A 23,179-nucleotide genomic window follows, 5' to 3' on the forward strand; every position below is an offset into this window, starting at 1 on the left:
TATAAAACAGTATGTGCAACCACAAACAGTTTTTTCGCGGAATTTAAATTTGTATTTTTTGTTTTATATAAATAAATACTTTTATTTTGCATAAATTGCGATTTTAAAATATAAATTTTAATTATTATATGTGTCTCCGCTTGATTTTGTTTTATTAAATAAAAAAAAAAGAATCTAAATACAGACAAATTTATTTTATAAGTCCACCTTGGATATTTAGTATCTATTTATTAAAATCAAAAATATATTGAAGATTTATTTTTTTCAATTCTCTGAATATACAAAAACACGGAATTGTAACAAGACTTTTTATTTAAAGGTTCTTAATTTACAATTATAGACAGATCGTTTAAATGTTTGATTAATAACAAGAATATAGACCGGTTTAGTGCGTTTATATGACACAGGTATCCATGAGAATATGTAAACAATCACATCACCTGTAATTACAGGTAAACTTATTTCATTGTAATAATTAGACTTTTTAAGGTTTTAGCGGTACGTATCTTCATAAATGATAATATATTTAATAGAATAATTCAAATGAATAATGATATATGAATTGCATATCTCATTTCAATTTACCCATTGAACTTGATGACTGATAAATCAATTGCAGAAGCAAAATAACATACATTGTATATATTGCCAATAGATCAATACAATCTGTTTTTATAATTGTCTTGGACTGTGATCATTTTTTTAAATTTTGATATAAAGTACATATGTTGTAGTCGTGTGATCAGTCAATATCTACATGGAATTCATATTGCAACACCACATAATTTCTTCGTCCGTAACATCGATAAAATATTTGCCACTGGACGTTGCTTTACCAACAATCAATCGTTGTATTTGTCACTTGGTGTTAAACAAAAATCCGTCCATCCATGAAATGCTTTAAATGGATTTTGTTTATAGTCCTTACAAATCCTGAACTGAATGTTAAGCAGTTTTCTTTTTTCTTTTTCATTCTTTATAGACTTCCTTTTATAACTAGGGGTGTCAGTATTTTCCACTAAAACTGGTCACTTCTGATGAATAAATACTTATATATGCTGCTAAAAGTAATAACGTTTATCCTTCAAAATCACCGACAAAGTAGTTCCTGTATTGCTATATATATTTTGGTATGATACTGTACATTTCAGTATAATGGGGATGTATGTCATATTGCCGTGTCCCCTACAGTTAAAGATTGAGAAGACCATTCCAAAATAGCTTAGTTACCTTCCTGTTAGACAGTGAAGATTGTCGTTCAAAGATGGACAACTCCAGAAAGATGTCTGTCCTGAGAGGATCTCTTGACAATCTTCCAGCGTTGAACTCAAGAGTTGTTAGAATCTTCATCAGCTCCACTTTTACAGGTTTGTAAATTAAAACATACTTTAAGGATGTTTGCTCCTCTACTTTTTGAATTTCTGCCAGATTTTCGGAATCCTCTGGTTTTATCCATGTATTAACATTAAAAAAAATTGCCCACTAACCCCTACTTTTCTTTTCATATTTTTATTACATATTATTTAAAAAGCCATATTTCAAATTTCTTATGAAATCCTTGTTATTTTTTCATAGTTTTTTAAAAACAAAAAAGGTACCAATGTTAAGTGCAAGAAAAATCTAGAGAGAATTATTTCCCGCCAAATTTTCAACGGCTTATATCTCGAAAACAAGCACACGAACCCTCCATTTTTTTCTGCTTTTTATTTTCTTTATTTATATACTTTTAATTTATAACAGTCTGTTAAAAAGGTTGTTATTTTTAAACAGAGTAGCGAACATCCGTAAGATGGAAGCCTTTAATTTTTTTTTTAAATAGGACAACTGTCCTTAAATGTCGAACAATTCGTATGAATACTATACAATAGTAATTTATGTTAGATGACACAATTTCTCAAATGGCAAATTGTGAAATGCATAAACCATGCGGTGGCGATGACATGATGTTGGTACATGTATTTATCTCGAGAGAAATCCACCGTGCGCATAAGAACTTTAGTTAAATTTATTAATTTATCTTAAATATAACATTATTATTGACACTGGGAAACTCAGTTGAATCTGGGATGGTCAATATATTATGTCCCAGGTTAAATGCAAAATGTCCCAGTTAGCCCATTAAATCTTTAATAGCTTCCACTTTAGCAATGACGATCCATGACAGACTTTCAAAGTTTAAAAACATAATCATGATAATATTGCCCTTAAATTCGTAAATGCACAGGTTTGTTGATATTTAGGATCTTTTGTCCTTTGAAAGAAATTAATGCACTTTATTACCAACTTCGTTCTGATATTGATTGAAATATTCGCCACGGTGCGTTGATAATTCATACTTTTTAGGCAGTTCTTCCAACTTTATTTTGTGTGTGATTGACTTCTATCTCAATCGACTAGGATTGCCTTTTTTCTTAATAAATGTGGGTTGTTTCTTTCGGGGGGGGGGGTCCGGTTTCCTCCACCAATAAAACCTACAGTCAGTGTTTAGCCAAAAGTGTTAAAAATAGCGGTATATACCAAACATCAATCAGTCAATTTTGGAGATTTAAAAAACCCGTCCTCAGCAAAACTTAATAACATTTGGATTTTATAGATATGTCACATAGTGTGTAGTTGTTGGTCATGATTTTCAAATTCTACCAGATATCATGGACGTATTTTTCCCCTTAAATTAAACATTCAAATTGAATTGGCCTACGTCTATTGTGGTCAAAACACATTAAATATACACGATAATATTCATGGGTTAAACTCAAAGACCAATTTGGAAAACAACATATAAAATTAAGAACTTAATAAAGGCGGAAGAAGGAACTTTAAAAAAAAAAAGAAGAGGGGGATGTAATTCCATAACTGATTAGCGGATTAATGACCCAAATGTTTCGACGACTTCATGCAAAAAAAATCATGTAAATAGTGTGGAAGATGAGATTTATTTTTTGCACCAAAAATAGGAGCTTACTTCCTCAAAGCCATATCCCAAATCCGTTACTGCTACTATATGTTCCATATATGAATATATTTAGACAATTAAATTTGCATTGCAGATACGTATGAAGAAAGGAATATGCTGATGGAAGATGTTTATCCAAAAATAAAGGCTCACTGTAAGGAAAAACATGGACTGGAATTCCAGGTAATTACTTTTTCATGTAACTGGCAACTTTAAGCATCCTTTCATGATAGATAAGTTATGAAATTTCACATTTTGCATTAGATTAAATACTTTCATGGCTATTTGTATCGTTTTATAATGATTTCTTTCTCTAGAATGAAGTTTGAATAAGAAAACATGTTCAACCATGTTAAAATGAGGGAAAAGCGAAGTATACACAATGCTTACACGAGTAGTTTTCCAATATTTATACAATTAAATGTGTGCATATAAAGTGGTAAGAATCTAAGCAATAATTTTCTGATTGTGTTTACTTTGTACATTTCCTTTAGGTAATCGACATGAGATGGGGCGTACCAGAAGAGGCTTCAGATGATCACATGTCTTCTTTGCTTTGTTTACAAGAAATCTACAATTGTCAAAAGGTGTCAACTGGTCCAAGTTTTGTGGTAAGTAAGAAGGTGTTCTACTAATTTAGATTACTTCTTTCGTGAAGAAAAAACTGTCATTATTCGTAGTTTAATATCCAGAAGGGTATATCTTTCAACCCAATGGGAATATGGTAACTTAGATTTATTCCATCTATGCTAAAAGTAGGGTGTCTGTTTGGATTTATATAGGGTGTTCCGTTAAAGACACCGGTGTGTGACGCTACACACGTCGATCTGGCGTGATAAGGGTTTGAGATACATTGTACCATGCCGGACTCGTTAATGGTTGGCTTCATTTGAATGTCAAATGTTGTGTTTTGTCTTTATAAAAATTTGTTGTCGGTTCGATAATTTTTAAAGTCGAAGTCAAATTTGTTTTATCTTTTCTGTGGCACATGCAAAACACATTGCACACACAAATTGTCCATAACACTATTACCATCCATATTTTTTTTTAATGATTTTTACCGTTATTTTATAGACCTTCTTAAACCAAAAGCATGGCTACCGCCCACTACCACTTACTATCGTCAGTTCAGAATACAACTTATTAGTACAAACATTGATTGATTCTGGCGAAGACTCGGCGTTGCTTGTCAAATGGTACGAGGAAGACCTTAATGCTGTTCCACCCGTCCATGTTCTACAGCCAATCAGTGCAACGATACCAGACTATAAATCAAAGGTTAGTACTGATTCACCATCTATGCATTGCGGGTGGACGTTTCGTTCCCGAGTGTATCATCAGGGCAGTAGTCTACACTCTTGTTTATTTTCTATAAACTTGGCTTACAAAAAATATTGTATTATTCAAAACACTTAGTAGATACAAGAAGATGTTGTATGAGTGCCAATAAGACAACTCTCTCATCCAAGTCACAATTTGTACAAGTAAACCATTATAGGCTTGTTTATCCCCGATGCACAGATTGCCTTAGATGTATTACTTATATGACAAACTCTTAAAGACAATTAATGAACTTAATTTAAGAATTTTTTTTTCAAGAATTCAAATGCTCTTGGTAATTATGCAGGTATAAGCGGATTTGATGTTTAAATTATATATTTTTATTTTTCTAGCTTAAACATTATAAAAAAATTAACATAGTGTTATTGAACATAGTACGGTAATTATTATGTGAAATTCTAGTTGCGTCTTTCTTGAAAAGTTTCTTTCAGCTATCTGCAGGAATCTACGACTCATGAAACATTCTTTTTTCATTTTTAAGACACCCGCTGAAAAATGGAAAGAATGGCAACCAATCTACAATACTCTAGGACAGAAGTTAAGATTGGCCAGTCAAATATGTTTTGAAAATAAGAAACTTAACGAGGAAGACAAACTAAAATACTTCATGTCCGTAACAGAAGAAGAGATCATTGCAGGATTACTCAAGTTACCCGGCAACGCCTCGGAACAGTGCCTCTGCTTCATCAGATTGTTTGAGGACATTGACCTCAATGATAAAGTTGCCCCGAGGTTCATCGACATGGTAGAAATTGGAAAAGATGATAAATCTGAAAAGCTAAGAATTATTGACGAAGAGGCACAAAAAATATTGGAGAAACTGCGAGATGAAAAAGTAGCCAACAAAATAAAGGATAAAAAAACAAGTTGGTCAAAGTAAATATTTTAAAAATTCTGCTTTAACCTTACTTTATTACACAGATTCTCCTGGTTTGGCAGTTTTTTTACTCTCAATTTAAAGCTGTTATCCTGATGCTAGTAAGTTAAAACTTTGGTTGAATTGTTTGCTTTTTTTGCATGGATGTTTGCGCAATCATTGTAATTAAGATTGACATCTGTAATCAATAGATAGGCAGGCTTCAACGTGTATGAATTGCTCAGCTTCAAATGACAATGATAATTATAATGTATACATGCTGAAGCCCTGCCTATCTATTGATAGAAGATGTCAAATTTAATTACAATGCTTGCATTAACATTTATACAAACAGAGCAAGCACGTCAAAACCAAACCTTTAACTTGCTAGCATTAGGATAACAGCTTTAAAAAGACACGCTGCTAACTGAACTACATTGTATTAAAGTTTGCAATTAAAAATGTGCTAGCCTTTGACTATAAACCAGTAATAACCATAAAAGTATCACGCAGCTATGAAAACTGGAAAAAGTTAGGAATTAAAAATCAATTTTTAATGTGAAGTGTATAAGAACATGTATTAGCTATTATATTGTAATATACATTATATGTCATACATGTGAGAAGTTACGCTAGCTATAAAATGAGGTTTAACTTATCATTTCTACATAAGGAAATGTCCGTACCAAGTTTGTATTTATGATGTCTGTATTCCATTTGTTCAATTGTTTTAGCTTTTGATTTTGCCATTTCCGTTTTCAATTCTTTTCGGATCTCGGTATGATGATATATGTTTTCGTTGTCTTAGATCTTTTTAAAAATTAGATTACATAATATGCGTCTGATTCCTAAATTTATGTGTTCTGATTCTATCAATAATTGTTTTACTTTGATTTGTAAAATTTGAACCTATAGGTAACCTGTTGTCTGTTCTATGGTCAGGTTGTTGTCTCTTTGACACATTCCCCATTTCCATTCTCAATTTTATCAGTAAACTAATGTTGCTGCTATTTAAGGATATACAATTAAATTAAATACCTTTACATTCTGTATCTAACTAACAAATGTAAAAATATTCAATCAAGTATGTTAAATAAAAAAAATAATAATAAAAAAAACCTTTATCACATTTATGCACAGCTGTAATAAATATCTTTATACGTATACATAGACCAGTTAATTTGAATTTAAAGCCATTTGATGTCGAGAAAAATACACACAGGGGAGGTGTCTATGTTTATTTTCTCCAAAGAGCATAATAAAGATGCACTCACAATCTAGTTTGAATATCGTTTATAAAAAAGTTATTGAAGCAATGCTAGTGCAGACATTTTGAAAGGACATGTGTCACGTAAGATGTATACTTTACATGTTGCTTTGTATTCTCGTCCTCAATATGCAACTAGGCGTACAGCAAACTTCAATCAACCAATAACATTATCACATTTAATAATTGAATTTAATTTAATGACTGTCATACAAGTGAGAGGTTTAGCTAGCTTTAAAACCAGGTTCAATCCACCATTTTCTACATTAGAAAATGCCTGTACCAAGTCAGGAATATGATAGTTGTTATCCATTCGTTTGATGTGTTTGGACTTTTGTTTTTGCCTTTTGATTTTGGACTTTCCTTTTTGAATTTTCCTCGGAGTTCAGTATTTTTGTGTTTTTACTTTTTAAGACAACATGTGCATATATATATTGTTAAATGTTGTTATCAAATTGACTAAAACATTTTTTGTTATTTATGTCAGATCTCTTGTGAAGTGGGCTCCTGATACGGGAATAAAAAAAGACTTCCATGAATCATACCTAAAGGAATTTGGAGACAAGTTTTACAATAGTATGATCTCTTTGATTGACAAAGCTGTCACCAACAAACAAATGCTACTTCAAGATAGTTTGTATACTGAGGTATTATTGCATAGTATTATCAGATATTACATAATTATACATTGCATCAATATTAAGTTGACAAAAGGTAAAAATTAAAAACTCTTTATATCGATGGTTATTTCAAAGGTCTAGAAATATGGAGATGTGGTATGAGTGCCAATGAGTCAACACTCCACCCACGTCACAATTTGTAAAAGTTAACCATTGTAGGTCAAAGTACGGTCTTCAACACGGAGCCTTGGCTCACACGGAACAGCAAGCTATAAAGGGTCCCAAAATGACTAGTGTAAAACAATTGAAACAGGAAAACTAACGGTCTAATATATGCAATAAAAACAACAGAAATGAATATAACACTTCTCTTATGAACGACATCAACAAACGACAATAACTGAACATCAGGCTGTATACACTTCAACAAAAAATGTTTTTTTTTATTAGCAATCATACCTCATGTCTTTCTTAGTCTATTCATTACGAAGGTATTTTAAAATAAATCGAATCACTGCATGGTTTGATATGATATATTATTATATTGACACATTCCATATACGCTGTAGTGATTGTTAAAACACTTAGCCCAAATCATTCTTTGGATATAAGAATATGTATAAAATTACATATTTTCATCTTTATCAAATTGATTCTTATTTTGTCTGAAATATAGATTAGTACATTTATAAACTGTTGATACGTTTTAAATATAGTCTATAGCTGATTGTTAAACATACCAAATTTATTATATATGTTATAGGTTTTACAACACGCAACAATGGCAAGGGAAAGATGTGCAATATTCCACGGTAGAGAGACAATCTTAGACAAGATTGCTGATTACTTGCAGAGAAAAGACAAGTCGCCACTTACTGTGTATGGTCCTTCTGGCAGTGGCAAAACCTCTATAATTGCAGAGGCGGCAAGAAAGGTATCTAATATTTTACTGATCTATACATATTTTTACATTCTATACTATATACACCCAAGTCTTTCAATTTGTTTATGTATCCCAGATAAAGGTCATTCCAGAAAAGCTTACGGGACGCACCAAATTTATAAATGTAAATGGTATCTTAAAGTAATTGCATTTGTTCTTCCAAATTATTTAACAGTTTTTAGGTGAAGGATCAAGGATTAAATTTGGAAAGAAAAGCAGCACAAGAGTTATGAGTTAATTAAAAGGCAGGATGAAAAATTTATCAAAAAACATTTTTCCCCTGTCAATTCTTCTAGATGCTCCCCCCCGCTAGAAATCAAATGGTAGCTCTCTAAAGTAAAATTCTTTTTTTTTTACAGGTACAGTTTGTAAAACATAAGGATGCAATCACCATTTTCCGTTTTCTTGGAACTTCACCTGACAGTAGTAATGTCTACAGACTTTTACATAGTCTTTGTCAACAGATTATGTTGGTAACTACAGGGAATGAGCCGAGTTTACCTCAGGATATTGATGATTTAACCCGTTTATTTCACAAACTAATTCGGGAGTACAAATCGAGTAAACCCTTGGTAATACTACTCGATTCCTTAGATCAATTGTCAAAAGAACATGCTGCTCACAAACTCCATTGGCTCCCTAAAAAACTTCCCGAAGACGTGAAGATTGTAACTTCAACGTATATTGAGTCTACCGATATAATTGTATTGCTTAAATCTTTGTTCTCCCCAGAAAGTTTTATTCTGGTTCCTAAGCTCGGAGAGGAATTAAGCTGTAAAATTCTCAAATCTTGGTTGGATGGAAAAAACAGAACTTTAACACATGAACAGTTCAATGTAATAGAAAATGCATTTACACAATGTAGTTTACCAATTTATGTAAAACTTGTTTTTGAGAGTGTCCTGGAATGGCGATCGTATACAGTTGTCGATAATAACAGTCTTGCCTTTACTGTCAAGGAGAGTATTATTAAACTTTTTGAACATCTTGAACACAAACATGGAAAGATGTTTGTATCTAGGGCTTTTGCTTACATCACTGCTTCCAATTCTGGTCTCAGTGAAACCGAACTGGAAGATATCCTTTCAATCGATGACACATTATTGACTGATGTGTTCCGAATCCACGTGCCACCAATAACAAGGATTCCTCCGTTATTATTTGTGCGCTTGCGCCATGATATATCATCTTATCTAGTCGATAGGGAAGTAGATGACACCACCGTATTTTACTGGTACCACAGACAATTTATAGAAGCAGCTCAATCAAGATACCTGTCCGATGAGATATTTGAAGACCAAATCCAATCTACATTGGCAGATTATTTCATTGGAACTTGGTATAACAAACCAAAACCATTCACATACTCAGATTACCAGGTCAAAAGGTTGAAATTATCCGCAAATACTATTGATACTGATAGGAAAATATCTCCACAGCCACTTACTTTCAAATACAATGTTGAAAACAGAGAAAAGGAGAGATTTAATAAACGAAAATTGAATCGATTACCCTACCATCTTACTATGGCAGGACGCATAGACGAAGTCCGTTCTATGTGTCTATTTAATTATGATTTCTTGTCAGCGAAAATCAAAGCTGTGTCTGTTCAACAAGTTTTGGAAGATTTCACATTGAGTAAGAATAACGGGAGTACATTGTTTAGTGTTCTCAAACAGATTCAGTCGTCACTGATGGCATTTCCAAAGACACTAGCAATTGAAATTTCTGGGCATTTGACCCCATTTCTAGCACAGAAAAAATCATCTTTAGAAAAAATGCTTGTTGAAAAATGTTTTAACGTCATCAAATCTGAAGAGATGCCTGTACCTTATCAGACCTCTTTCACAATACCACACAACGCGTTGATGTACAAATTCGAACATGAAGCTGTTCCGTTTGGTTCAAAGGTAGTAATGATCTCTAAAGATTCAAAGCATCTACTGGCAATGACAGCTGATAATGACTTGGTTTCTTGGGACCTGACGACAGGAGAACTGGAGAAAGAAATCCGCTTGTATGATCCTCTGCTGTTAAAGATGAATATTTTTACCATTGACAAAGAGAAGGATGTTTGTTATTTGTGTTCTAGCTACCAGAAGACTTCTAATATTCTAATTGTCGTTAACATGGCCGCCTGTGAATTGATCAACACAATTTCACTTTCCAAGACCTACCCAGGAGTTGGTTTTGCCGACAGTTTAAAATTCGCTGTCACGAGTGATAAAATTTTCTGTATGTATGTTGGGCACAACATTGATGTTTTTGATAAGGCAACTGGAAAGCATTTGTTTGCTCTTGATCAAGTACCAGATAAGTTTCTGATGTTACCAGACGAAAAGAAGGCTTTGATACACGAGAAAAATTCAACTAAGTTTTTCATGTACAACATACTAAACAATAAAATTGAAAGTGAATTCAACATTAATGAAAAACCGAAAGATTTTATTTTAGCTCCTGTTGGAAAAGAGATCGTAGTATTGTATCGCGATTTATCATTGGTGAAAGTGTATAATTTAGATGCGACCGAAGGAAACGTTGGCGAATTGGTCTGCGATGTAAAAACAACGGGTAATGAGAAAATTTTATCACTGGAATTTTCAAGCAATGAAACATTTCTTATGTTGAAATATAATACCGGTGTGTATTTCTGGAACTACAAACTTAACAAAATGCAACACCATTTTCGAATTCCGGACGAGGTGAAACCGGTTCATAGGGTCACAGACTTTTTTGGACATTTAGCGCCTGATGGTGAACTGTTTGTAGTTGCATACGAAGGGTTTCTTGTTATATACAGTATGAAAACCAATAAAGTAGCTAACATTATTGAAATCAACAGATCAAAGTCTGAAATATTTCTGATGGCCTCTAGCGGTGAATTTTTCGTCAACACGTCATCTAGAGGAAATGCTATTTCAACATGGAGGACCTCTGCGTTAACCATGAGTGATAATCAAATCCAGCCAATGACGATGAAGACAGCACCAAGGTACATTGCAATCGCAAGGTCGGGTAAAGTGGCGGCAATAAGAGGTAATTTAGGAGGAGAACTTGCAATTTTTGATTTGGTAGCTGGAACTCAAAAATTTTATATTCAAGGGGATATTGATGTGATGAAACCCACTGTCACATGGGATGGTAAATATGCTGTAGTCCGGGAATATCACTCAGACGAAGCTGTTAAAATATTTAACACCACTTCCGGTGCTTTAGAGATGCCATTACCATTAACAAGCTTACAAGTTAAAGGTATCACTACGTGTACTACAATGGTGGCAGTATACGTCCAGGGCGATGATGATAAAGTTACTTATGTAAACTTGTATAGTGTACCAAATGGTAAACTCTTGCATAAACTACATAGTGGTAGACCGTCCTTACATGATATGGTTTTTGATTTCACCAGCAATGAAGAATATTTAATCGTTTCATCTCCTCACCTAGAAGGTGACCCTACAGTAGCGGATATTACTGCGTATGATGTAACAACTGGTGAAGAAACCTACTTCTTAGAAAATTGTAGGGTTAGGTTTACTACTATGGTACTGAATGAACCAGCTTTATTCATAACGCAGAATGTGAGACAATCTGGTGACATTGTTATTGTAGTAGATCTTCAGTCAAAAAAGATACTAAGGGAAGGGGGATTAGAAAGAATGGACAGTCAAAAAGACTGGTCGGCAAGTCCAGATGGCCGTTTTTGCATTGACAGAGACCGTCAGCTTTATGACGTTATCAATTTTCGATTTAAGTGGAAATACGATGCTGAAGAAGAGTATCGAAAGCAGTCAACGCAACAAACATATCCACGCTTTCTCCATGACAACCACACGGTTATATTTCCAAATATTACTGCAGGATTATTGAAACTTGCAACCACTGACTCGCCGGAAATAAAGTTTGTTTGTCCGGTACACGGGATACCAGTATGCCTTGAAGTGACATCTCTTGGTATGATTATAGTTGGTTGTGATGATGGCCGAGTCATGATGCTCCATAAATCTAATAAAGATGACATCGTTACATCAGCAGGTTTAGACGGTGTTGTTAAAAGGGAAGCAATCCGTATCAAGAAACAACCAAATCAGAAAACAACTAAATCGTCAGTTTGTACAATTATTTGAAAACATGCATCTATGCATCAACAGTTAGATTTGTCTTCATCTGTGATAATCGAAGAAGTGATATATAATTTCACCATACAAATTAGAAAATGTTGCCGATAGTTTTATAAATTAGATAATTGCACTAGAACTAAAGTGGCAGCTTTAAATGCCAAAAAAAATCTCTGATGATTTAAGCATGTTATTTAGGCCACTTTTGGAATATGTAAATTTTTTATATTTAGTTGGCCGACTATAATTTTTACACTTGATAGAGAAAACCTACATGTACTCCACAAATACGTTTCACATGCATTTTAAATACTCAACGTACGTTAATATAATTTAGATCTGATTTGTTTTGACATGTTTTAATACATTTAGTATAGATACTTGAACATTTGTTTCCAACTGTTGATTGTCGGACACAAAATGAATATCAACTATATTTTGCACCAAAACCTTTCCACTAATGCTCATTTAAGATGACTTTATTTTATTTTTATTTAGCCATTTTGATTAGGACTTTTTTTTATAATTATGCATTTACATGTACTTATCTTCTCATGTAATGAAATGATATTTTAAGACCTTGCCTTTTTTGTTTAATATTTATTTTCATACTAGAATAAATTAGTTGACTTATCCGGATATGAATAAATTTTAAATTAGGCCAAATAAAATATGTGTGTTTCCAGTAGCACACTCCCCTACTTTTTAGTCTTAATAAGAGGCTACAATAAAAAAAAATGTAATTTTTCATCAATCACAGTAAAGTCAGAATGCTACCTCTTTAGACTCAATGTACAAATATCATATATATTATTAAATTAAAAAAAATCTCTACCTTCCTACCATTACTTTTTTTTATTTGAAACTGGAACCAAACATACTCTTTTATATGGCCTAATAGAAAATTAAGATAGGAATGATTTCAGTTACTGCGTACATAGTTAGCAAATTAATATAGGCTAAAATGATTAATCTGTCTTTCATAAATTATTTATTTATGATATTTTTTATTTGTACTTAAAATATACATATGTAATAATTGAATGCACCTTCAAACTATGCTGTACCTGAATTTTTAAAACTATATATGTTGTTCTTTATTTATGGATATATTTTGTTATTCATCTTAATATATACATATGTAATATTTGAATGCACTTTCAAACTTTGCTGTACCTGAATTTTTAAAACTATATATGTTGTTCTTTATTTATGAATATATTTTGTTATTCATCTTTAATTGTTAATTGTTAAAACAGTTATTTAAAAAGGATAAAATGTTTTTATGAATATGATATTACAAGTGTGTCTGTCTGTAGGACTAGGCTACTGCGAAAGGAGGGTAGTATACCTAACCTAATAATGACTTCACGGTTCAGCTAACAAGCAAGTTCACCAAAGAGTCTACCTTGTCCTACACACTCAATGCATTCTGCTGTAATATAAATGCTTTATTGTCCTGAATATTTATTCGAAAATTGTCGATCAATTAGTTGAGCAACTAATGACTATATGTAGATATAAAAGGATGAGTTATGTGTGCCAAAGAGACAACTCTCCATCCAAGTCTTATTCTGTATAAGAAAACCACTATAGGTCTTCATAACGGAGCCTTGGACAACACCGAACAACAAGCTAAAAAGGGCCCCACAAATTACTAGTGTAAAACCATCCAAACGGGAAAACCACAAGTCTAATCTATATGAAAAACGAGAAACACTTATGAACCACATCAACAAACAACAACTACATTGTACTAAACATCATATTCCTGATTTAAAACAGGTGCAAACAAATACAGTGGGTTTAAACGTTTTAATAAGCACCAACATTCGCCCTTATCTGAAACAACAGTGTAACATCACAACATAGAAACACACACTATAAAATATCAATTGAAATGGCTTAACTCAATTAAAAGACATATTAACACTAGTGAACATACACTGACCGAATAAATTGGATCTATGATAAAATGTATAGTTTTATTTTCTAAATAAATGCCTAATGGCAACATGTTACCGCGCTTACAATTGTCAAAGATCATAAATTATGTTAATAAATAGAATGTCGGAATTAAATGTACAGATGCAGCTGAATAAGTTATGATGTACAAAATGTTAATATACATAACCATACGGTAACGCAAGCGTTTAACTGATATTAATGCATATATATTTTGATTTCTTCTAAAAAATAAATATAGCTGGCAAGTACCACGAAATGTCATTGCTCCAATTCGCCGTTTCAGAATCTAATGCTTTCTTGGTAATATTTTCAAAAGCCTATACCAAAACAAAATATGATTGGTTTAAGACTTACTAAACAATAGAAATTAAACCAATGACGTAATGTTATTTCATTTTAGTGTTCGAACAATGAGATTACCCAAAATCCTTAGATTCTGAGAATGCGAATAACTCTCCATCGTGGATTCTGTTCTTAGAACCTTGGACTATTGTGAGGACTTCTCCATACACCAGTCATTTCAGGAATCTGAATTTTATCAAGAGATTCTTCTTTCAGTGTTTTCTGTACATCTGTCGCCACGACAACGAGAGCGTCCATGAGTTTGGTCCATGACGTTTTATGCAGTTCCTTAACGTGTGTACTCTTCATTGTTTCTTTGACCATTGACGTCATGACTGATCCCATCCACTGAAATATAAATCAAAGGTATACTGTATAAAGTAAAATCACAAAAGTACTGATCTCCGAGGGAAATTCAATCGAAAAGTCCTTTATCACATGGCAAAATCAAATGACAAAACACATCAAACGAATGGACAACAACTGTCATATTTCCTGACTTGGTACAGGCATTTTCAAATGTATACAATGGTGGTTGAACCTGGTTTTATAGTGTTAAACCTCTCAATTGTACAACAGTCTCATCAAATTCCGTTATATTTAGAAGGATGCGTGAACAAAACAGACATTATAAATAAAATAGTCAACATATGGGTTCAGCAGTCATCACTGTGTTACAATCTTAAAACAAACAATTTTACAAAAAAGCACAAAAACATCTATCAAATTAAAAATCATTTATTGCTTCGCGTGTCTGACGTAAGAAAATTTATACGTCACATAGGAAGAAATTTTGTCGTTCAATGTTTATACAATACATTGTCTCTGTTTCAAGTCCTGGGCATGTAATTTAATATTTGTTGATTTCTGTTTGTCTTGCTTTTTGTTTTTTGTCAGGGCGAGGCTGTTGATTTTGTCTTTTGTATTGCTTCACCTTTTGTTTTACAGTTGCCTCTTATAGTTTACTATACGTTATTGGTGTTGCTCATTGTTGAAGGTCTTGTGATGATTAAAATTAAGGATCACAAGAATTTGTCTAGTCACTACACAAATTCTTGTACTGTCCCCCCTTAAGGCTTACTTTACGGTTTGAGTGTATCTCATTGTTGAAGGTCATGTGTTGATTATAATTGCCACAGCATTTTGTTTCTGTAGTATTTTTCCTTGTTTAACACTTCGATATACCAAGTTTCCGAAACACATATAAACCCTGTGATACAGATGTATTTCATAAAAGTTACGCATGAAGTTGAAAAAGAAAAGAGAAAAAATTAAAAATGTCTTTGGTTTAGAGTTGTAAGGACTACACAAATTTTTCTAGACATTATATGGGTCATTTTCAAAAAATGTCGAATTTTCAGTACACCCATGCTAATTTTTTTATTTCTAATGGAAATTTCAGTTGTAATGGTTTAAATGAAAGCTTGTCGGATTTGTGATTCAGATCATTAATAATAAACACACCTTACATCTATTTTGATAAGATTAAACTGCATTTAAGTCCGATTTTGGGGGTATTTGTGTGCGTACATTGTCAGAAAAACACATTTCAAATGATTTTTTCCGATTTTCTGATCGCCTTGATATCTGCAAAAGGGACTTTTTAAGAACGTTAATTATAATTCTAACGAAAAATCGTAGCTTCTTTATCATTGTATGTAACAGATTATCTACAACCTAAATTCAATCAGCGTACAGGAGGTTCATGTCTATCCTGTTACCGCTAATTAAATCAGTCGTTAAATTATTATCCCTATGAATATTGAATCAGTCAGTGTTGATTTCAAAAATGCAAAGTAAACTTTACATTTAAAACGCCTCGTTTCTTGAACGACAGTGTAGAGAAAAGAAAATTCAAGCCATTTAGTGAAAAAAATAGAGCGTACTTTTTTCATGTCTATGCTGTTACCAACCATTTTGATTAATTACACAACAGTATGGTTGTAAAAAGTGCAATAACGTGTTGGAAACCAAATTCACAATAGAAACCATAATCACTTCACCAAAGGGAGTAGTTATTTCACCACAGCAATCAAAAACGAAGAAATTTGTCTATCCTGTTACAATGGTTGCTATGGTTACAGTAACAGGATAGACAATTATAGACAAAAATCGTCGTTAATTTTTTTATTTTAACATGTAGGTGGAAAACGAATGAAATATTTCATTGTTTCAACTCATCTTAAGGTTATAACGTCTTAATCTTCCCAATTAAGCATTTGCAGGTGCAAAACTGATATCGGTAACAGAATAGACAAAAAGGTAACAGGATAGACTTTTATATAATGATATATCAGAAACGTACGTTCCTGTTACCAACGAAATAAAGAGAAAAGTAAATTAAATTATGAGGGATTTACTTGATGTTGGGTTTATTTGAAAGGGTGAAAAAAGGCCGAACAATATAAATTCCTATCTTAGACTTGCATTACTGGTGGTAATTTTTACAACCTTTGAAAACTAATTTTTAGAGCCATTTTTCAGTACAACCTCGAAAATTGGCAAATAATCTATTATTTTACAGAATGAATATAAATAGAAGTTTATTCTCTTGAAAACCATCTAATTGGTAACGTAAAACAAGCTTAACATTTTATCTAAACCTTTTCTTAATAACCCAAAATTTCTTTTGAAAATGGTAACAGGATAGACAAAATATTGTACCACCAATCAAAAAATGTTTCAAGATATTCTTGTATGACATCATTAAGATTGCATCTTTTAATATGTTGTTCTTAAAGTACTGTTTGTTTTGATTTGCTTATGTAGAGGGTTGTTTGAATAAGTAACTTTTAATACATTTTTCAATTTCAAAATTCGACATTTTTTGAAAATGACCCATCTGGATCATATGTAAACACACGCACTTAACTTGTATCAGAAACAATTTTTTTTCCGACAAGTACCTGTGTGTAAATTAGGTCGCGGACTTACAATGTACATTTATTCAGATGTTGGGTTAAACGGTCAATCACATCAATAACCTCTAAACCTATATACTAGTACTCATAATAAAATATTGCTAGAATTAAAGTACCTTAAAATGTTTTGGTCCTAATGCCCGTTTATGATGTGCTTTACATGTGGTGACCATCAGGTCCTCTAGAGTATCAGGATCATCAACAGCATCTATATACTCCGTTAGTTTGTACATGTATTGTAACGCTAGACTTCGAAAGCGTTTATTTGCAGGCATATCTTGTTCTCGGAGGTCCTTGAATTCTTTATAGAAAGCTCTAGATTCTGGGTGCATTTTAAAAAGTCTGAAAAGAAAGATTGTTTGTTTGTTTGTTAGTTGATGTTTATGTTTTAAACACGTTTTGACCTCGACCGTACGCTCTGTTGGATGTAGCGTTATTGTTTTGTCCGTCCGTTTGTTTGTCCGTCAGATGAACTACAGTACTAGGAGACAGAAAGCTTTCATACTTTATCTCATTTTCTCATAAAATTCTCTTTAAATTACTATACTACCCGATCATTATGATATGACAATTTTAACATAAGTTATCACCATTTCTTTTTCTTTTGTAAAACAATCTTGACCCGTGTGGATACAACACCTTTGAGGGGAAAACTCTTATTGATTTTACAATTTCTACAGCAGTTATGGTACTTGGACCTTTTTTTTTTTAATTCGTTCCATAATGACACCACTTAAACACAGCTTTATACGACCTCAGCGGTCGAAGGGGCAAATTTGGTCACAATATTCAAGCTTGATACTGTCTGAAATTGAACTGCGATCAAATTCTTGACATAATATAGTTTTTTGTCACAAAATAAATGTGGTCAAAGATCTAACAAATCTACTGCACAATATTTTGAAAATTGAAGATTTCTTCTTGAAACTTTTCAAAATTTCGAGATTTGAAAAATAAAAAATAAAAGGAATCCCTTAAAAAAATTGTAAACAAAAATTCTCTCTCCCCCCCCCCCAAATTTTTTTAACTGAAAAACCCCTTGGATCAATAACCCTTAACTCAATCCCATCCTTTCCTTTGTAGTATGGAACCTTGTAATACAGAGGGATCCATACACTCAAACACAAGTTATTGTCTGGAAATTAGAAACATGCTTCTTTTTTACCCTTTTTTGGCCCCTAATACCTATATATTTTGGGCTATTAACCCAACACTCAATCCTATCATTCCCTTTGTTATATAGAACATTGTGGTACAATTTCAGAGAGATTCATACATTTACACACAAGTTATTGTCTAGAAACTAGAAAAAGGCTTGTTTTTGGCCCCTTTTTGGTCCTATAACCCATAAAATGATTCCAAACCTTCTTTTTGTGATTTTAAACAGTGTGGTACAATTTCAGAGCAATAGAAATACTTATACACAAGTTATTATCTTGAAACTAGAAAAATGCTTGTTTTTGGGACCCTAATTCCTAAACGGTTGGGACCATCATCCCCAAAATCAATCCCAACCTTCCTTTTGTGGTATTGATCCTTCTGAAAAAAATCCATAAAGATCTTTTCACTTAAACTAAAGTTATTGTTCGGAAACCAATGTGTCTTCGGACGACGCAGACGACGACGACGACGACATCATACCATTATACGATCCCAAAATTTGTTTTTGCGAAGTCCATGTAGTTACTGTTGTTGGCTCTTTTAACCATTTCTGTTCATTTTGCTTCCTGTGTGACACGACAAACACTAGTAGTGTAAAATGAGACTTCATGAACAAAATAATATTAAAAGGCTATGTCAAAATGTACATTAAATATTGTTGCAGTAGAAATGCGTTCAAGATATTGCTTTTCTTACAAACTATGCTAACAGTTGGACCAAGTTTTTAATGGTGAAAGCAGGCGAGGTATACAAAGAGAACTACAAATGCAACGTCAGGCCGGAAAACTGTCAATCCTTTTCAATTAAAAGCGGAGTCCGACAATTTGCAACTCGCCATGAGCGGGCTTTTGTTATCTATATGGCATAATGTATAGGTATACACGAACCTTTTATAATTCCATTCTATTAAAAGTTGTTAAATCACATTATAATGTCTCTGAATGGTAATGTCAAGATGACTATTAAGGGCACTAAATTGGAGTAATAAATCATTTACTTTTATTCTTTAACAGATTATTATCATCTCAATTTTTTCCCATCATGGAAGTCTGTTTATTGTAATCTTAATCGTAATGGATTTAATATCTAACCTTCTATCAGTACATTAAATGTATTGTATAGAAATAAAATTACTTAAAGTTCAAACATTATAACATTTAATTTTCTCAAATAGTTCGTGTAATAGTAATTATGTTGTTGTGTGACTTATATATTATGATTAAGATTCTCTAATAATTATAATCTTACTCAAAGAAAAGTTTTATTAATTGTAATTTGTATGCAGCAAAAGTCTCGTCAAAAATTTTAATAAAAGTAAAGTTAAATAATTAGCTGGTTCAAGTATGAAATTCCAATATATATTTTCAATTTGGATTCACACTGAATTCGCTTATATTTTTGAAATAAATGAATGGAGTGACCTTCGATCACTTGAAGCTTATTAACAAAACAATAGCGCCTGGTGTTTACGTTCTTCTCCCGGTAGCAACTAAAAGTTGTTTTTCTTATGGAAAAAGGAACTGAAATTATAAGAGTCCTTGAACTATTTTGAATATAAATATATATGGTAGTCAATATACGTAGTGGTATGAGGCAATGCATTTTCATACATATATAATGAAATTTGATACACAGAACCAAGGAAATATACATGTATACAGATTTTTGTTTTCTTCTCAAAACCATTGATTTAAACATAAACTCAAAATCATTTCTCCGAATTTTACTGATTACAAAAGTCCTTTTTCTCGCCAAAAGAAAAAAAGAACGATGTTAAAACTTAAGAAATAAACATTGTCGGATAAATATTTTGAATGTCTGTGTAGATATGTGAATACTAAATTATCAAAACTTGTAGGATATAAATAAATGTAAAATTTCTTGTTCAATTGCTTTTGATTTTTCCTTTCTTAATCAAACATTGTTTGAAATATATGCCAAAATTTAATAGCAAAATCCGATTTTAATTCATTGAAATCTTTTCATAAGATAACATTATTTAAATATTTTTCACTTTTAACAAAAATTTCCAGCCGAGTGAATAAATTTTAGGAAGAGTAAGTTATCATGATATATATAAAGGCCACTTATCTGTACTCTATCAATGAAGTTCATTTCTTAAACATGGATATATCTACTGATATATTAACATAATATTGAATGAAAAAGTATAAAAATTATACAGTGAAAGTTATATAAAAATAGTATAAAAGATAAAGATAGATAGTGTGTTGAAAATAAAAATGTATTAAAAAGGATTTTAGGTTTTACACGTAACAAAAATAAAACAGCCACCTGACGACTAGAAAAATAAACTCATCTTAGATACCAGGATTAAAATTTTGTATTTGCACCAGACGCGCGTTTCGTCTACAATTGACTCATCAGTGACACTCGAATAAAAAAAGTTAAAAAGGCCAAAGAAACTATGAAGTTGAACAGCATTGAGAACCCAAAATTCTAAAACGTTTTGCCAAATACAGCTAAAAATATCTAAAGATAAGAATACCATCTTCAAGAATAGACAGGTTTTTGTACAATATATCGAGTTCTAAACTTAATCGCCCAAGATGAAAAAGGTGGGAATGAATTTAGTCGAGATTATGAAATATATGTCATCAACACATTGCCCAAAATGGCTACCCCCTCCCCCTAAACAAAATAAAAAAATATTCCAAAAAATAAACACACACATTGAAATGTAACGTAAACAACAAGAACAAAAATTGAATATTCCTTATTTAAATGTTTTAGAATATATGGTGAGGCAAAGGTATTGTTTTGAGATTTATATCACTTTTTCATCAAACAATGACATTACAATATTTACATTTACAAAAATACGATAGAAAACATGACACAAAAGAAAAGCCTCAAACTTAATAAATCGTATAAGATAGATAATTGTTGGCAAATCAAATCAATAAGAACGCTTTCACAAAATTCAAATAACTATATATACAAATGGCTTAGTACATTTTCGTTGATACATACCCCTCTCCCTTTTTCCTTATTTTACCCCGAGAAGAAAACCTTATAAAACAAAGCTGTGCTAACCTTTCTGCCAAAAACTAGCAGATCTTACATTTTTGGGGGAAATTCAGACCATGAAGAGAAACCTTATTATATAAACAATAAGCAAATATGGATGTCTCCGTACATAGAAAAAAAAACATATACACATGGCTTGTATTTTTATTTTGAGTTAAATTTTTCAGTAAATTCTATAAACGATCGTTTTAACCACACACATTTAAAGACGCAAAAATCTCCGTAAACGAAAATCCACGTTAATTATATTATCTTGAAAAGACAAATGGTTTAACATTGCGTTTGCATTTCAATTACCGTACACAAAATATTCTCTGAAAGAAGAAATTTATTTTACAATTATAATATTTCTACTTTTCAACAATAACGCAGAACATTCTACTTTTATCATAGTACTTTAACTTGATACGTTTGTTTTCGTTTCATTATTCACACATGACTATTTCCTCACGTTGTTAAAAATATAGCTCTTTTCTTCTATAATGGTATTAATCAGAAATCTTTGACCTGTAGTATAATGGAGTTGTGGATCCACAGAGAAAATGTATCCCCCCACCTGTTGACGAACACTACATTTGAATAAGGACATATGGTTGGACTCCCCCCCTTTTTTTACCTTGGTTTTGGAAACCCGTTTGAAAAATGGCTGGATCCGCTCCAATATTGAGTAGTTTTACTTACTTCATTAGCATTTTAATTCCATTGTTCGTTTTGTCTCCCCACATAACATACCAACTTTCTTTTAGTGCCCGGATTTCGTCTTTTGAAAACACTAAAGCTTTTCGTACTGACATGATCAATATCGGACTACAAATACAAAAGTTCGTATTAAACAATTGAGTATAAGAATAAGAAGATGTGGTATTATCGTCAATCAGAAAACTTTCTACCGAAAGATCATAGGTACTTGGGGACAAGACAATGTTTGCCCTCCCCCATTTTTTTTCAAAATCCGTTATTTTTTGTTTTCCGTTAATTTAAATAATTTTTGTCTTTAACAGTATACTTAATATATATAACATAAATATACTAGAAATAACGTGTGTTTGCTATTTACTATCAATTCCAAGTTTACTATCCACAGCGGTCACTTATGTCCTGTCCCAAAGTACCTATGCAAAATACAAAATGACGTAGAATTTAACAATACGGAGTGAAGCCCATTTTATGAGTCCAATACAAACTGTTTCTTATGTGAAATATAAAATTGAATTTGTCCAATGCAATACATACATCATCATTTGATTATTTTGGTATTTAAAAAAAATATCTAATTATCAAAAACAGTTAAACAAATGAACACATATACCTACGTTAAATTTTCAATGTACGATCCATGTCAAAATATGATATAAAATAAGTACAAATGTATAAACTTAATCATGTCATTTCTAACGTTATCTAATGAAGTATGGAAGATTCTTTCAAATCGTTTTAACCAATTTTCTTTATGTATTTTAAATCAAAAGCGGATGAATGAAAATCAAATTCGTCGCACCGAGCTCGTTCATTTCACTATGAAAAGACCTACACAAAAGAGGAATAGTACGCTTTGTATGAATAAGTAAAGAAAATATCCTTTGATTAATTTTTTTTGGTATTTAGATGTTATGCTAATAGAATGAAGCGTAATATATC

The 23,179-nt window shown here is 32.0% G+C and overlaps 2 protein-coding genes across 7 annotated transcripts; one reads left to right on the forward strand and one right to left on the reverse strand.

Annotated features, from left to right (window-relative positions):
* The first annotated feature begins 403 nt into the window (after window positions 1–403).
* Window positions 404–15,766, forward strand: LOC139501971 (NACHT and WD repeat domain-containing protein 2-like). Of its 5 annotated transcripts, none has more exons than XR_011658700.1 (10): window positions 404–452; window positions 1,152–1,367; window positions 3,048–3,136; window positions 3,448–3,564; window positions 4,028–4,231; window positions 4,776–5,170; window positions 6,905–7,064; window positions 7,801–7,971; window positions 8,340–12,164; window positions 15,730–15,766. XR_011658700.1 is itself a non-coding variant. In XM_071291282.1 (9 exons), exons 2-9 carry the CDS (start codon window positions 1,265–1,267, stop codon window positions 12,105–12,107), a joined length of 5,007 nt encoding a protein of 1,668 aa, XP_071147383.1. In that variant the 5' UTR covers window positions 405–452; window positions 1,152–1,264; the 3' UTR covers window positions 12,108–12,189. The 5 variants fall into 5 exon arrangements, 3 of the variants coding, with proteins under 3 accessions (XP_071147383.1, XP_071147381.1, XP_071147384.1); XR_011658699.1 differs by having other exon boundaries at window positions 416–498; XM_071291282.1 differs by lacking the exon at window positions 15,730–15,766 and having other exon boundaries at window positions 405–452; window positions 8,340–12,189.
* Window positions 14,070–22,959, reverse strand: LOC139501972 (globin-1-like). 2 transcript variants are annotated; one of them, XM_071291284.1, is made up of 4 exons: window positions 22,855–22,958; window positions 22,223–22,348; window positions 17,446–17,671; window positions 14,070–14,756 (listed from the first exon to the last, which is right to left on the reverse strand). In XM_071291284.1, exons 2-4 carry the CDS (start codon window positions 22,333–22,335, stop codon window positions 14,541–14,543), a joined length of 555 nt encoding a protein of 184 aa, XP_071147385.1. In that variant the 5' UTR covers window positions 22,336–22,348; window positions 22,855–22,958; the 3' UTR covers window positions 14,070–14,540. The 2 variants fall into 2 exon arrangements, with proteins under 2 accessions (XP_071147385.1, XP_071147386.1); XM_071291285.1 differs by having other exon boundaries at window positions 14,422–14,756; window positions 22,851–22,959.
* Between the last annotated feature and the right edge of the window lie 220 nt (window positions 22,960–23,179).

The sequence above is a fragment of the Mytilus edulis genome, chromosome 13, assembly GCF_963676685.1.
Source record: "Mytilus edulis chromosome 13, xbMytEdul2.2, whole genome shotgun sequence".
In the NCBI taxonomy this organism is placed as follows: Eukaryota; Metazoa; Mollusca; class Bivalvia; order Mytilida; family Mytilidae; genus Mytilus; species Mytilus edulis.